The sequence below is a fragment of the Vanessa atalanta genome, chromosome 23, assembly GCF_905147765.1.
Source record: "Vanessa atalanta chromosome 23, ilVanAtal1.2, whole genome shotgun sequence".
NCBI lineage: Eukaryota > Metazoa > Arthropoda > Insecta > Lepidoptera > Nymphalidae > Vanessa > Vanessa atalanta.
The window spans coordinates 1930755-1948719 of record NC_061893.1 but is presented as its reverse complement, the minus strand read 5'-3'; the positions used below and the strand labels follow the sequence as shown (position 1 = coordinate 1948719).

Genomic DNA, 17965 nt, shown 5'->3' with positions numbered 1-17965 from the left:
TGTTACCAGGAGCAAAGTAGCGGCGTTACTCTTGGACAAGCACTTGCAAATCAACGGGATCTCGGTAGGCGACGTGATGAGGGAACGCCAGAGTATTCAGATGCAGCCAATGGCGAGTAACAAAATGAAGAGAGAAAGGAAAGCAGCACGGACCCTCGGGATCATCATGAGCGCGTTCTTGGCTTGCTGGCTGCCGTTTTTCTTATGGTAAGCGAAAAATTAAATTTTGTATTAACGACATTTGTTTATTTTTCATTCGTGTTTTATATATAACGATGATGATGATGTCCTGACTCCATGTATATTCTGTAATGTTTTGTATGGACGGAAAAATATTAATGATTTTATGAACAAATGTGATTCTCATAGCATTGGTACAAGGAGCAAACACAAACTTGTTACTCCTGTTACTCGACTGCATATTGTCAATAACTCTTTTGTGGGGCAATGTATACGGTTCTACAATAGGATCCCAGAAAGCATCCGAAATATTTCCGTGGCCAAATTAAAAAAAAAATGTTAAGGAATGCTTGTGTGCGAAAGGTTACTATATAATTTGTGAGTTTATGATTGATAGCACACCTTGGGAATGAAACGATCGCCTCCTGGCTATTACTATTCATATTCAATATATGCATTTAATTAGTTTGACAAAAAAAAAGACCCGCTGAGTTTCTTTCGCCGGTTCTCCTCAGGTCAGGGTGTTTCCTTTTCCGAACCGGTGGTAGTGTTTAATTTGTCTATCAATAAGTAAGTGTAACGCTTTTATATAGAATAAAGAAATTTGGGTTTGAGTTTGACTGATTTCGGCTATAGAGATCAACCTTAATGCAAACTAACCAAGTCACATGATAGTTCAAGTGTGTGAACGCAAAGCCAGGTGCACTTTTTATTATTTTTCTCTTATAATTCGATGGAACGACAAATCTGACCAGACTGTATATAGTTCACGTACAGAACCAACGTATTTACGTGGTTTCTGAGACATAGAAGTGTAAACTTCCAACATCCAGACTCCAGGCTATTACTAAAACTTTTTCGACTGAAAAATCTAATATATTTTTCTTGAGGTTTCAATCCAGGATCACGACCTTATCTAGTCACTAGATCAACGAAGCACTCAATGTAATTTACCTTGACACTTCTTATAAGTTCCACAAATAATTCTTCCTTCCTACATTCCGTGGAGACAATTTCAGAAATTCGTTGCTAAGTTTTTACATTAAAATATAACTTTCATTCAACAAAGTTTCGTTCAGTGTGGAATGACAAATCTCGAAGTTAGTCAAAACCAAAATACACATTATTCAAATTAGCAATATAAAAAGTATGTTCCTTTGAATAGTTACTTTACAAAATTAAATTAAAATCAAATATACATTTAGAGTTATAAATTTTGTAATTAAAATACTGAAAAATAAAACGAGTTATTACCCGAAAGATAATATTGCCTAGAATACGGCCTGTATTTTTCCCACTGTTGGGCTAAGGCCTCCCTTTGAGGAGAAGGTTTGGAGGATATTCAACTACGCTGCTCCAATGCGGGTTGGTGGAATACACATGTGGCAGAATTTCGTTGAAATAAGACACATACAGGTTTTCTCACGATGTGCTACATCTATTTGCGCGCGTTGGGTGTAAGACCGACTCGTATGACGTCATGGCAAAGAGCATGACTTTGTCTTATACAGTCATGTCCCCTGCCATTGACCAATGCAAAAGTAACTCTGTCTGTCTGTTGCTTTATCATGGCTAAGCCACCGAACTAAATTTGATGGATATATATATATCCATCAAATGTATGTGTATAAATGACTTATTAAGCATAAAACCTGACAATCCACCCTTAAATGCTAGCGAAGCCAAGGACGACAACTAGTATTATTAAAATAATAAGAAAATGTTTTTCTTCAAATACTACACCAGATGTTGTTCCTGAATACTTATAGCGTTTTTTTGTATAAAAGTAATTTAAATAAGTATTAATTTTGATGTTCACATCTGTCGAGAGTCCTGTGCCAGCCTAATTTTTTTCAATACTGATACCAATCTTTGTCCGTCAGGTACATAATAACTGCTCTCTGTGGCGAGTCGTGTCCGTCACCACCGCCGGTTGTGGCTGCAGTCTTCTGGGTGGGATACTTCAACTCGGCTCTAAACCCATTAATTTACGCGTATTTCAACAGGGATTTCCGAGCAGCATTCAGGAAGACTTTAGACTCATGTTGCAGGTAAGATGCTTATTATTACTTTTCCAAGAAAAACGTATTACGTATGTAGAGCTTGGGAGAAATATTATGAAAACCTTTATAAATACATAATACTAAGTTTATATGGCTCGGTTAATTTTTGCCAAGGAATCAGAGTTGCGATTCAATGAGGAAATTCTGATAGCTTTCTTGCCACTGTTCATGACTTTTGCAGTAACTGTTTTCAATTTTGATTTGTATATTATTTTTAAATCCTCAATGTTTTTGTGATTTTGTGATTACATATATATATATATATATATATATATATATATATATATATATATATAGCCAAGTAAGAACATAATTAAACCCTTTCAACGCCAGAATATTTTAATATTTTTTTCCTGTATGCCGTCATACATATTATCATCTACGAGATAAATCGTACCTGGCATAGTGGAACACAGATCCTTTAGAATATGCCGACTACGAGTATACTCGTATACGAATATACTCGTAGTCGGCATAGATAAATGTATTCATTCGTAATTGTGGCGGGAAAACAGGAATCAACCTGTCGTGCTCGGGAGCTAGTCAAGAACTAACAGTGCAAATAGTTTCGACAGGTTAGGGGGCGTGACCTATGAATGAATGGTGGCGTGAGAGCGACATAATCAGTTAATCTGCGTAATGCAAAGGATGTGCTGTCGTAACAAGTAATTATTTGCATCAAATATGACTAAGCGGTTAAGTGAACAAGAAATATCTGAATTAGCAAACCGAGAAAGTAGTGCCGAGAGTGTGGACGATTTCTCATCGACAGATGAAGACGAGTTGTATGTACAACCTGATACAAACTCTTCCGATAGTTCGTTTTCGGAGCATGAAAATGCTGGGTATCGTTCAAACGTGCAAGACCGACGACAACCTCTTACGTTACAACGTGAATCGTCTTCTTTGTGAGACGGTGGCGCTCAAGATACGCGTGACTCAGAACTGCAGCCAAGATCGCCCGAAAACGAATCTTTAGTGGGAGAAAACGAGGATAATGAATGGATAGATGTATCATGCGAAATTCCTGACTTCCCATTTTTGGGTCCTGAGCCAGGTGCAGCCAGCTACCTGTAAAAGCACAGCTCCTTCTGTGTATACTGATTTATTCTTCAGCGATGAATTCTTGCAAACTTTGGTTACGGAAACTAACCGCTACGCCACCCAAGTGCTTTCAACTCGCCGCTTGCAACGTTCTTCAAGATTGAAAGAATGGAGAGAAACGAATAAAGCTGAGATGAAGGTATTTATTGCCATTGTTTTACATATGGGTATTTTGCAATTACCCCAAAAACCACTATACTGGACTACACATAAATTATATGATATTCCACTATTTAGAAGTTTGATGAGCCGAAATAGATTCCAGATACTGTTTAGATTCTTTCATTTTACAAACAACGAAGAAGTTGATGAGAATGACCGTATTTATAAAATTAGATATTTGGTTGAACATTTCAACAAATTGATGCAAGATATTTATGCCCCATCTAAAGACTTATGCATAGATGAATCCGTAATGTCATGGAAAGGAAGGCTTTTCTTTCGAGTCTACATAAAAAATAAAAAACATAGATATGGCATCAAGATATATAAACTATGTGAAAGTAACGGCATAATACTGAAGATAAAACTTTACACAGGAAAATCAGAAGGCCAGGATGGTCGCCAAACAATAAAAATTGTAACAGATTTATTAGATGATTACTTGAATAAAGGTTACAGGGTATATACAGATAACTACTATAACTCCGTTGAGCTGACAAGAAAAATGAGTGCAAACAAAACTTACTTATGTGGAACTTTGCAATCAACCCGTAAGGGTAATCCAAAAGTTGTGACATCAGCGAAACTAAAGAAGGGTGAGATGATCTGGAGAAGAAATCGGGAAGTAGCAGTTTGCAAATGGAAAGACAAACGCGATGTTCTAACCATTTCAAATATGCACAATCCTGAAATGGTAAATACGAGAAATCGCAGAAATCAAGTAAAACTAAAACCAAACATGGTTGCCGATTACAATAACGGGATGGGAGGAGTAGATCACTCCGACCAAATGATTTCGTATTATGAAAGTATGAAAAAAACCAAATACTGGTACAAAAAATTTGCAATTCATATTTTTCAAATGTTTATACACAATGCTGCAAAAATACATAATAGCCAACCTGGCTTGAATAGATCAGAAAGAATACCTCTACTGAATTTCACCGAAAATGTCATCATCTATTTGTTAGGACAAAAATATATTGACTACTCCGAAAGACCAGGACAGTCAAAAGAGGTGAATCAAAGAGCATCAATTTTGGTTCAACATTATTTGGAATATATACCACCTACAGAAAAGAAAAGTAAGCCAACTAAACCTTGTGTTGTCTGCTCAAAAAATAAGACTCGCAAAGAAACAAGATATTTTTGCCCATTGTGTACCAAAACTCCGGCGTTGTGTGTAGTTAATTGTTTTAAAGCTTATCACAGCTAAATTTTGTATTTCTACAGCAAAAAATACATAATTATGTCCTCATTTGTTTGTTTAATCAGAACAATTAGCCCTAACTTTGTCATGTCATATCTCTTTTCCATTAAAGTTGTAATCTTTGATTTTATTATGTCTTTTCTTTGCCAATGCCAAACTCTAAAAAACGATCTTACCTGTAGTGCCAAGAAATCAATTTTTGTGTAGGAGGCCCAACAAAATCTTCGAGAATACTCGTAGTCGGCACTATGTTACAGTACCGAAATACGAGTATTCTCGTAGCTGGCACGGAAAGGGTTAAAATGGTAGTAGGTTGAACAGAAAAACTGACTTAGCTTGGCTTGAGTTTTGGGATGCAACTTATGAACCATATATAAACTTATATCGTCACAGTAGTAAGCAGTAAGTAGTAAGGGACTGCCACCATTGGTTATTAGTGAGTATTTCAGCGCATAAGACATCGGTAAGTAAGTCAAGTGAGCTTTTATCCTATGTGACGTGATAGAAACACGCTTTGACGAGGTTATCTGTTTGCCCCAATGTTTTTGTTCACCCATTACTCAAAAGTTGATTTAATTAAATACTGAATTTTATATGGCTATAATAATATTACGTTTTGATTATATTGCGACCGAAAATGTAACCGACTTCAATATTTCTTTTTAATTTGGCACCGGCTGAAGGCTTAATCGAAACATCCGTCGAGTTTCACTTTTTAGTGAGTCTTCAGCTATTTGAAGTCGGTTTATTTAATGTTTTATTATATATATATATTAAAGTTCTTCCGCAATCACGTTCATATTTAGACAAGCTAGATGTATTTAAATATACTTTACAAATATTCTATATAAATAATATATGACTATTAATTATTTCATTTCCGTTGATCCTACCTCATTTTTTTATTAAATACGAAGTGGGAGATTAGCTGGTTAGCTTGCAGTCTCATATAACCAAATATCTAAATAAACTTATATTTTAAAACGTATATCTTCAAATCGAATCAAAATCAAAATGATCTTTATTGTACACCAGTAAACATAAAGTTGAATCACATTTAAGAAAGATGCACAAGAGGCGGCCTTATCGCTTAACAGCGATCTCTTCCAGGCAACCTTAGGGTAGAGGAAAGAAACAGATATAGAAAGAGGTAGGGGTGTACAAGGCAGATATAAACATAATATATGAATACATTATAGTTATATAATAATATATTTAAAATAAAAATATCTTCATTATTTATATCAGGATAATTGTAAAACTAAGAACGCGTTAAAAAAAATTGTTCAATAGTTGACCACTAAGTAGCCGCAAACTAGTAAAGTAGTATGACCTCTGGCCAGTTCCAAGTGTAGCTGACACGCACACTAAGATAATAGAGTTGTCTCGTTTGTTTAGTTCTTGTGTAGTGCGTCACCCTATATAGATACATAAATAGTTTTAAACCAAATATAATATGCTATCAAACTTAATTCAATGTCTTATTCATACAAGCATATTCTCGTTGCCACCAGGTCGATATGTGGTAACTTCGGTCGTCGCTACTGTCATCAGATGCACCGTCGCGATCACCACTCCAACGCATCATCGGACATCCACATGAACAACTGCATCAAGTCGACTTCAGCTGACGTACTCCGAGCACACCAGCCGTCATGCTCGAGACCCGAAGACATTAATATTGGAAGTTAATTTAATTGGTATAAAGAGTTGGTTGTGAGCTTTGACATCTTGTATATTTATATATTTTTGTTTTCTTATGGCATTTTCGAATGATTCACAATTTGGGTTTGTTATATTTTTTTTGTTTACGATACATTGGGTTACATATTTAGGAAGGTAGATTGATTAATGGGCCATCTGATTAGAAGTGGATATGTCTACACATAGACACGGACGTCGGACATCGTAAGACTAGCCATTCGTAGCATGACCATAAAATTCAGGCTAGTCACGTTAATGTTAAAAATTTATAAACAGCGAAACTGCGAAGCTTATTTGCTTATAAAATAATATTACATACTTACGAACTTTTCCGAAGAGTACTGAATTTTTTTGATTCGTTCTATGAATATTGGTTTAGTAGCTTTTTGTAATGGACATTGCAATAAATACGTATCCTCATTATACACCGGGCATGCCTTAACCATCTAGGCGCAACGGGGTGGACATGCATTCAGCGGCCTTTAATATTCGACCGGGGTCAGGCTAGGCTACAAGAGCCCGGGCGAAAAATCGTGGACTTCCGTTTTTCGTATGTAGCGAGCGTAAGTGCAGTGTATCGAGGATCGAATGTAACCATATGTTGTTTTATGTCATTAAGAGTCTGCTGTATGGTACGCAGGAGACTCCAGGTCTCGGCACCTCCCTAAATTTTGGGTCCTGGGATCCGCTCCATCGCACCACAACGCTGGTACTGATTACTTATAAATATTATATAGCCTTTACAAAATGTGCTTGCTTGCTTATGTTTACAAAATACGGATGTATCGCGATATAATTGCTAATGGCCTACAATGTTTTGAAGATAGTACACTTTTGAAAGCTCTTGATACTATTAATGAAATGAATGAGAAAAATGAAATTTGGTCAGGAGAACATTACGAAAACGAATCATTTATTTACTAACATCATATCATCTTACTTATGTCATTAGTCAAAAGTATTTTTAACCATGAACAAGTCGCAAGAGTTTGTATTTATTTAGCTCAAAGACTGAGCTCATTGGATCAAAGAGGTAATAGTGCTATCGTTCTAGGTACAGACTATAATTAAACAGAACAATCTTAACTTTTAGACGATGTGTTTTTCCATAATTTGTTTATGTTATTTTATCTCTTACGTAATCTTAATATAAAATACATATCTTAATGAACGAAATATGCAAATGATAATTAAACTTATGATATTGACTCAAACGAATCCTATTACCGAGTTGTTTTGAGTCAAACTCATCTAAACTTTGTATACACGAAATATGCCAAAATATATGATTTAAATTGTTGACATTTGTGACATGTGTCGGCTTATTAACTTTTAACAGGCTTTATTCTGTGGTTTTATTCCTTGCTTAGTACTGAAATTATATTTAACTTTTTTTTTTTAAATGTTGAAATAAAAATATTGCACAAATTTATGCAGCCTGAAAAATGTATATATCTTATTTCGACCTCGCCGTTTTTTTCAATGCTGACAGTATAAATGTATTGAAGAAGATAGGTATAAATTGTTTCTGCTTGTGACTAATCCACGACCGTGGACTTAAATCCCTTGTTGGGTAATTTAATGGGTTTCTATTAATAAATTATTACAACCGTAGAACGAATAGCAAAGCTATTGAGCATCTGCCTGCGGGTAATTTGTTTTGGGAGTGTCTAAGAAGTTGTCTAAGGCGGAGTTGTCTAAGGAGTTGTCTAAGAAGGGGTTGTCTTAGGAGGAGTTGTCTAAGAAGGAGTTGTCAATATTTCTTACATTGCCAATCAAATTAAAAACGAGGAAATAGAGAGTGCAGCTCTGATTGCCCACGCACACTTTTATATGGTCTGCTTAGCCAGTCTCCCTTGCAAATGTTCGTCGTGGCCGAAATCGGTCTGATATCAATATTAAATACATGGTAACGATGTTTCTTATATTTGTAATGTGATCTTATATTCAATAAAAGCTTTTGCCCGCGGCTTCGTTCACGTAGAAGTTGAAGCTATTTGTAATGTCCAAATTTATAGTGAGCCAACCTTAAGAGATAGACCAATTCTGTCATAAAATATTTTTGCGAAACTAACCGTTTACGAACTCAAGTAACGGAAGGTCTCCAAAGAATAATTTTTCCCCGTTTTTGCAATATTTTTCATTGATACTCCGCTTCTATTGGTCGTAGCGTGCTGGTAGCCTAATGCCTTCTTCCATAAACTAGCTATCTAAAGGTGAAACAATTTTTCAAATCAGACCCGTTGGATTTAACGTATTCAAATTATTGCGAGATTCCTAGTATTATTTATTTGCAACGAAATAGGATGACACAGAAAAAGCGTTTCCAAGAATAAATTGATTGCAGTCTCAATCTTTTATCTTTTGAATCGCCTGTCCTTATCGCTGTCAAGAACAATCCAAGTGTTAGACTAGTCGTCCAACAGAATGCTATGGCTAAAATATTCAATCAATACTTTTTCTACTTAAAAATAATAATATGTCATTAATGTGTCATTAATATTTTTATCCTTTATTAGAGCTTAACGTATCCTAATCCTTTATCATTAATATCCTTTATTATTAATAAACATTTTATTATTAGTATTTCACCCATTAGGACCCGTTATAAAAATTATACTTAGAGCAAAAAACTATTATTTCGTCTATAACTTAAAATCAAGTTATACGATGCAATGATTTAAAGCATCCAGTATGTATTCAACTTTATAATTAATTCTAAAAGGAGTTGAATTTAATCAATCCATTCACCAGCAAAGGAAAATATATTTTATTTCTATAGCAATAAGAGCCATTTTAGAATTATGGTTTTTCCATCAAAGGTCCAAATAATTGATTCTCGAATTGAATATTTAAATATGGGGTTTGATGAGGGTTTACAGAAAAGACGTAATCTACTGTCTGCTTTGTTGTTCTAATGGTTAGTGTCTCACAACCCGTGGTTCCGAGTTCGAACCTAAGTTCAGGCCTATTTTCTGAAAGTTTCAGTAGCAATTCGAAATTTAAAATTTGTCAATTTTATATCGTGGTTATCACTCCTGTGTCTTGCAGAGTTCGTAAAGCTCTTTCTTCGGAACCTGAACTCTTTCCGTTCGTATCAAATTTGTCACCCTTTAATATTATGAGAGGAAAAAGATACCTGTTTACGCACTAACTTGAATACTATAATATGCTCTACTATGGCTATGCTTATCTTCCTTGACTATGGCTGCTGAGGGCGGAATCAATCAGATCATTTATGACCATAGTATTCATCTCAGTTAGGTGAGCTCTGCAGTGCGTATAACCTAGGAATTATTCTACTGCTCCAAAGTAATACTTTGCATTAATTCTAATTTGAAGGTTAAGTTAGTACAAGCACAAAGGATATAATTTCTTAGGTACGTGACAGTATTAAAAGTGGTTTCACTGCCAATGTTACTAAATTTTTACATTGGCAGTTGTGTGTTATTAAATATTAAGAAAAAAAAAAATGTTTTTGGTATGCTGGAAATTTAGTATTTTTTTTTATATATAATTTATTTAACATTAAAAACTTTAGACAAATATAATGGCCGTACAAACGTACCTATCATTTTTTTAACTTTAATTTTTTTTATATGTATAATTGTATCTGTTCTTTTATATACATATCTAATTTTTAAAATGAATAAAAACCGTTAAAAAACCAGCAGTATTAAAAATAACTACAATTTCCGTCAACATTTTCATTTCATTACAGAAGTCAAAATAACTTTATAGAAGCAAGTTTTAGAGTTCGCAAAGTCATTACGTCTTTTTTTGACTGCTTCGTTCTGGTGGCAGATTGCGAGGTTCTTGGTTCAAACTTATAAATCTCAGTAACAGCCCGGAGTCTGGTAGCTAGAAGTGTGCAATCCCGTGCCAATCGCGTAAAGCTGTTGGTTCTGCGTCTGCTCTTTCTGGTCGTATCAGATTGGTCGGATTATGAGAGTATTCCCTCACTGAAAAGTTGCACAAGGCAATATAATATCCTGCGTAGTTGGTTTGTCTTGGAGATTGATCACCGTGACCGGAATCGGTCAGGACGACATCTAATAATATTAAATGAAATTAATATTAATTATTATTAATAAATTATTAATTGTATTTATTTAAGAAACTTACTGAAATTCAAACAGGTTGTTGTCAACAGAATATACATTCGAAATCAGTATTGAAAAAAAAATGGTTACACAAATCACGTGTATATGTTTTTCTTTATCGAAACAAAAATTTAAAAACTATACTCTCCGTTGGCATAACCAACGTATTATACGTTTATATATTTTTTATATTATTGGGAAACCGGTTTATATTTGTTATAAATACATTCCATTTAAATCGAAATAAAACATAACATTAACATTGTGTTTATACTTAACTAAATCAACACGCACTTAATAAAACTGTTTCTTAGTCTTTGATCTAAATCTAAAAATTATTTAAAATATTTTGAAAGTAATTTACTTTAAAAAAAATCAATCGTAATAAAATAATTAATAAAATTTTAGTTACAGTGTTTGATATATAGTTGTAGTTCGTTGTCATGTTCTTATGAGTATATATAACATAAATAATAACCTACGTGTTTAAAAGTTGCGTGCGAACTAAAACAATTTAGATAAAAAACCTATTTTGCTTATTAAAATATAAAACACGCACATTGCTCTGGCAAGAAGATATATCTGATATTATAAATTTTTTCAGTTACTTTATGAGTAGCTTGTTAGTTGAATTACATAATCACGTTGTTAAACATACCTTTTTAAAGACTACTATAACTTTTATTATTAAAAGTCTGTCAAAGCTGAGAACGCGTTAATGCTAAGAAATTCCACACTCCTTCCTAATCCAATTCTTTTGTTATTTATCGTTTTGCAACAATAAAATTCAACAACCATTCACTGACTCAACTATGAGTTTAAGTCCAGGTAAGTGAAGCAAGAAATTACGTCACAATCGATTCGAATGAATGAACGAAATGAACGATTCATTTGAAAATTATGACAGCGTGTAACTTTTTTGTCTTTACGGCTTTAAAAGAAAAATTATAATCGCTCCGAGTAATGATTAAATGTCAGATTGAGATTAAAATAAATTGCCGATTCAGGGGACGATTACGACCTTCCCCAGAGTAAAAAAATATTCGAATAAAGTAATTAGTGAAAGTAAAAAGTACGTTAGAGTATATTATATAATTACCACCTGATTAAGCTTACTTGGTTGTAGTTCTTAGTGCCTGCCTGTGTACCACCCATTCATAGCGTATCGTAACGTTAAACAGTAGTATTGTGTTCCAGTTTGAGGGTGTCGATGTGACAAGGGAAGTAATTAGTTCCCGAATTTGGTGTCGTTAATATTTCGTATTTTACCAATGTCAATAGGCGGTGGTGACCACTTACCACCAAGGTGGTCAATTTGCCAATCCTGAACTTATCAACTGAAACTCATATTGTATAAAGACATAAGCCTCTTGGATATTGACATCAAGTAAAAATGTTTTAATTGACGTCCAAAACCATTATCACGGCACTCTATTTTATTGTATACAATGTCCTTAATATTCATTCACAAACCGCGCTCTGCGGCGTCGCGTTTTAGCATTTATTTTTCAACCATCGCTACGTCATAATAATTACATTTTCCGTGATGACGTCACGCACTGATGTTGAACATATTTTTATATTTTTTATTTTACTGGGAGTTTTTTGTTGGGATTTGGATTAGTACAACCTAATTGACAACTATTCGCCTAACCTAACTCTGAATTGCTGCGAGTGACCGGTTTTAGTTCAAGATATAATAAGTTATGCATTTTTATATCACATTCAAGATAAATATATATGTACATGTAACGATTATATCGTCGCTGGAAGAATGGCAAAAACACCAAAATGGTACTTTTGGAAAATGAGGCTTATAGCTATTACTTTTAATCTCAAATTCCAAATAATCTTTGCCTGGTTATGGCAAAAGGAATATAACAACTTCTGTTTAAGTTTCTTGCAGCGCCAATGTCCACTTACCATCATTTGGTCCAAGGCCTACCAATTTTATATTTAAAAACAAATGACTCACCAGATAAACCAACGGACTTTCTTCCAATAAATAAAAACAATAAATCATAGTTGTTCTTCAAAACATAAATTGCAATTGGGGACGTCAGGAAACCTACCATAAAAGATACCTATAATATAATACTGTTAATTATGGAATTACGCTGTTCTGCATAGCGTGACTTTTCGGGTTTCAACTCATTACGTTAATTAAGAGGAGCTTTGCTCAACAGCGGGGTATTTAAATGAGTACCTTTTTAATTAGGTCCTGTATTAAAATTGAATTTTATTTTGTTTTTTATTTTACTCAGGTTAGGAAGGTAGTCGAACAAATTGGCCAAAAAAAAAACTACATGTAATTTTATGATAAGTTGGTATCTTCGCTCCTGTACATTGGCAAGGACAATTCCTCACACCATAAATGCGATGTATATTTTGCTATATCCCTTGTGTCAGCAATCCGATATTGTTATACAGGACTAGTCTCAACAAATGGTACCTGACACCTGAATGTAGGGATTTGTGCAAGCTTTACGTTCAAATACCTGGATCTAGATATCTGGTTGTCTGGTAAATTACTTAGGTATTTTATTTCATCAATTTTCAAACTTTATATATATACATACATATATATTGATAGACAGATACGTTTTAGTAGACTTACAAATTTAAATTACTTTTGGGAGTATGTAATCTACAGGATATTTATGGACAGACTAGTCTGAAGATTATCATCGTCAGGATGATGACAAAAACACATAAAGATGATCCTCAGATACACCCGCACACACATTCTGCTCCAAAGGCATTATAAACGAGCTTAGGAAAACTTACCAATAAACAGAAGAAAAGGCAGCTGCAACAGCACCCTGAACGCATTATGTGTTATATTAAACGCGAAGGTCTTCACAATCTTTTTTTTTATTGTATCTCCGCAGACGTGCTGTCCGTGCCTTTATATATGTATGTTTTTTTTTTGGAAGAATCATCTAGGAAGAATCATATTTTTTGCAAATATAACGTGCACAGACTGCAGGTACCAAAACAAAAATAATGATCTTTAGAACAATGTCCAAACTTGCATTTCTATAATACACTAGCTGCTTGAATTCATATCTTTCTCGTTTCCCATTACGTCTCCTCAAAGTTAGTAACATTCAAAAATAAAGATACTTGTGACTTGTAACCACCGATCCTTAGCTTTCTAAGCTCCCTATTTTTTTCTGTGCGTTGAAAGGACAAGGACACGATTTTACGAGTATACATTTAACCTCGGTCGTGACAGCTCTCATAGACTAGCTATAAAAGATGACAGTTCTTCCAGGGGGAGCGAAAAATTTAATATGTTCAAATGAGGAATCAAACTAATTCAAATCAAAATATACTTTATAAAAGCCTACTTAAGGCTTTTACAAGCACTTTTGATGTTGATTCTACCGATAAGAACCGGCAAGAAACTCAGTAGTTACTCTTTTTCAACATCTATAGAGTTAAAGCTGAGATCAAAGGTTCTGACGTGTTACGATCGAGATTTACGTCGAGTTTTGAGTTTGATCTTAGTGAACAGTCTGCGTATGGCCCATTGCTTCATTCCAATATTCGTCCTCGCTTGATGTTTGCCCCGCACTATTTTGATTTCCTTCTATAGAGAATGAATGTTAAATAAAAATTATTTTCGATGTAGGTCATAATGTAAAATTAATTGTATACGTAGTTGTGAAAAATAGATGTATCCTGTATGTAACTTTTATTTCGCATCGTGTACATAATAAAGTTATTAAAATTTATTGAATATTCCTTGTTTTTCAATAAAGTAAATTTGGTCAACCTCCCCTTTATTTTTTTTATAAACAAATTTGTGTATTTTTATACCTTGTATATAAAATTATGTACGGTAATAAATATAATATATCAATTTAGTAAATAGTAAATGTGACTTAAATATATGGTAGTGTCAAAAATATTATATTATATAAAAATGTATGTACAAAAATATAATATATTAAACTATTTTTAATCATAAAACGTAGTTATTAATTAAAAAAATATTCACGAAAATGTTAATTATATAAATCTTTACATATCTGTATGTTTTATTTATATTTAAAATGTAATAATAAATTTATTTACAAATAAAAAAAAATGTATGAAGCAATTAATATGTGCCATAATTTATTTTATGTGAATTGTAAATTATTTAGAATATAATAAATATTATATGTATAGAATGTTTTAAATTGAATTATGTAATAAATCTTAATAAATTAAATGTGTATTTTCTGTAAGATTCATCTTAGTTCCCAAGGTTGGTGGCACATTGGCGATGTAAGGAATGCTTAATATTTCTTACAGCGTCATTGTCTATGGGCGGTGGTGACCACTTTCGATCGGGTGGCCCATTTGCTCGTCCGCCTACCTATACCATACCATAAAAAATCTCTGTTTAATAGTTTAATAAATAAAACCATGTACATATAAATGAATTTATATTTCACTTCCATCATTATTATTAAATAATTCTCTAAATATTTTACTATGCTTAATATTAATAGTATGTGTTCACTTTAATATTTAAAAGTGCTTTATTTAAAAACTATTTGAGCCCTTGTAAAATTTTAAAATAAAAATTCATATTAATTGGACTCTGTAATTTAATGAGTAAAAAATCTAATGAGTTTCTTGCTGGTTCTTCTCGGTAGAATCTACTTTCCGAAACGGTAATAGCTTTACTCAAAATATTAACATGGCGATCTAAATGCTTTTATACATACTTAAAAAAAACTAACGAACGAATAGTTTTTTAAATTTTTAAGTTAAAAACATAAGAAAAATCAATTGCTGGTATTTTTAATCGACTTCAAGTAAAACGCATATCTCGGAACATTCTCGAACTATTTCAAATACGGAATCAAAATGAAAAAGATTTTTTTTTTCAATTGCATTCCAAGTCTCGATTGTTCTGGAATTAACGATATTGCTATTGGCTCGCGTATTAATTAATATCTACGTCTTGCTCTCGCTGACTATTAAACGTATATCCGTTTCACTCTCTCACAAGACTATGTAAGCGAATGAAATGAATGCGACATCATGCAAAATATTGTGAAACTGCGCTACGTGGCGCTATTTATGTGATGGACGATCGACTTTATGAGAATTCCGATCGTGGTAAATATTCCAATAAGTCCCGGTTCAATGATTCTTTGGAATTTCTCACGGTGGCGCTCGAATAATATCTATTTCAATTAGCAATACGTTTACAAATATAACGTCACTCTGTCATATATAAAATACATTTGACATAATGAAGTTGAATGAATGAGTTGCTCCAGAATCTAAAAAAAAAAAAGGTATTATTCCGAAGTTTTCTTTGTTATTTATTTTAATTATAATTTTATACTTCATTTTATTTATTATACATTTAACATTATCTTTAGTTTATTTTTCAATTTCTTTACAAGCAAAAGAACGCAAGAGAAAACAAGAGAGCCGAGATGGTCCAGTGGTTAGAACTCGAACATCTTAACCGATGATTTCGGGTTCAAACCTAGGCATGCACCACTGTATTTTCATGTGCTTAATTTGTGTTTATAATTCATCTCGTGCTCGGTGGTGAAGGAAAACATCGTGAGGAAACCTGCATGTGTCTAATTACAACGAAATTCTGCCACATGTGTATTCCACCAACCCGCATTGGAGCAGCGTGGTGGAATATGCTCCAAACCTTATCCTCAAAGGTAATGTTACAAGCAAAAAAAATTATAGAGTTTTTCTTTATGAAAAATACAAGCAACTGTATCTACGTCAATGAATATGAATACGAGTTTATATTACTAACGCTTACCTTTGTAGCACAAATTGCTAGAACTGAAAAATGCTGTTTCTGGGAACGTGATTTATAAATAAATAATTTTAAAAAAACAATCCCTCCCGGCTTCCTGGTACACCGCCCCTGTACTATGCTTACCACGATTGCTACTAATCTTTTATTCAAATATTTTGTATATTTTATTAATACGCTATTATGGGCACGTAAAAATATTTTTTCTTTCTTATGTTTTATTTTGTAGAAAGTCAAAAAAAAAGGTAATTTATTAAATTTTAAAGATGTGACGATGCTTACCGTAGACAAATATATATTAAAAAAAAAACAAAATCTAACATTTGATTTTAATATTTTTAATAAAGCTCTTTATTTGTGTTTACTTAAACTCGTTAAGAAAACCCAGAATTATCGTATGATTGTTCGTCGACTTCACCGACTTCAGAGATTCTATATAAAATTTTATATTATTTATTCGGTTTAGATAGGTATAAGGACATTGGTCTCTTTATGAGCGATAAATATTGCCTTTTTTTTCATTCTCGATAATATATTTTTTGAAATTATTACAAAATACCTGTGTGTTGTACTTGCGATACCAAAGATATATTAAGCATTAACCTATTTTGTTACTTAACAAATATTTATAAAATACAAATACACTCTACAAATATATATTTATATATATATCAATGTGTAAAAGTTTTATATTATTTTGTAAATAATGTATGTGCTACTTAGATAATTATTTGTTTGAAGTTATTCGCATTAAAATTAAATATTAAAAATCTACGTTGATTCGCTATTTATTACCCACTTAAAGCTCCTGCAACTTATTACACGTGCAGAGTGATATATTTTGCTATTAAAAAGTATTTTATATTTAGAAGTAAAGGGCTCACGTAGACTTTTTGACAATGCACTTAAGTTTGACATCGTAATTTAACAAAAAAAAATAAAATGACCAAAAGTTTACATTGGCTCCTTTGATTATTTATTTGTCAAAAGTAAGAACACAACGAAAAAAAATACGATTATTTGTCTAGATAGACTGTTAAAAGTACACAACGAAAAAAAAAAATACACGCACACTAGTAAAGTAGTGACGTTTGACGAGTGTCAAGCGTGGCTGTCACGCACACTAATATAACAATAAGCTTTATTCATAAAAAATGATTTACAGATAAAAATGAGTTCCCTGGTTCTTGTGATAAGCAAAAGGTTGTGCCACAACGAACCAGTCTGCTCTTCCATTATTTACTTCTTAAACCTAAATTATACATATGTGAACTTAAGCTAATTATACATAACGAAATAAAAGCAATGAAGGATGAGGAGAATGATTGTGTGTGTGTGTGTGTGTAAGTTGTATGTTTGATGTTTGTGTGGGTGTGTATATATATGTTTGCGTATAAATTGTACTAGACGTGCATACTACCACCCTTATGGTTTTAGGACCTCTTCAGTTTTTTGTAGTCTAGCGAGAACAGCCATTTGAGAACAATCACTATCATTCATATCATTCGTTCAATAAAATTGGTTCGTTTTTTTTTAGTGCGACTCTCTAGATATAGAAATAACCTCAGATTGACTCATTAAGTATTTAATCTAACATCAAAAGTTATAAAAAAATAAATCACATATTGGTAAATAGTTTTAATTG

General features: G+C 33.0%; 1 protein-coding gene across 1 annotated transcript in view; it reads left to right on the top strand.

Annotated features, from left to right (window-relative positions):
* Window positions 1–6696, top strand: part of LOC125073076 (octopamine receptor beta-1R-like) — a 100374-nt gene extending 93678 nt beyond the window's left edge. Inside the window, exons 3-5 of the mRNA XM_047683765.1 lie at window positions 10–207; window positions 2064–2231; window positions 6234–6696. Coding sequence (XP_047539721.1) covers window positions 10–207; window positions 2064–2231; window positions 6234–6411 — 544 coding nt within the window. The 3' untranslated portion in view covers window positions 6412–6696. The remainder of the gene's footprint in view (window positions 1–9; window positions 208–2063; window positions 2232–6233) is intronic.
* Window positions 6697–17965: the final 11269 nt, after the last annotated feature.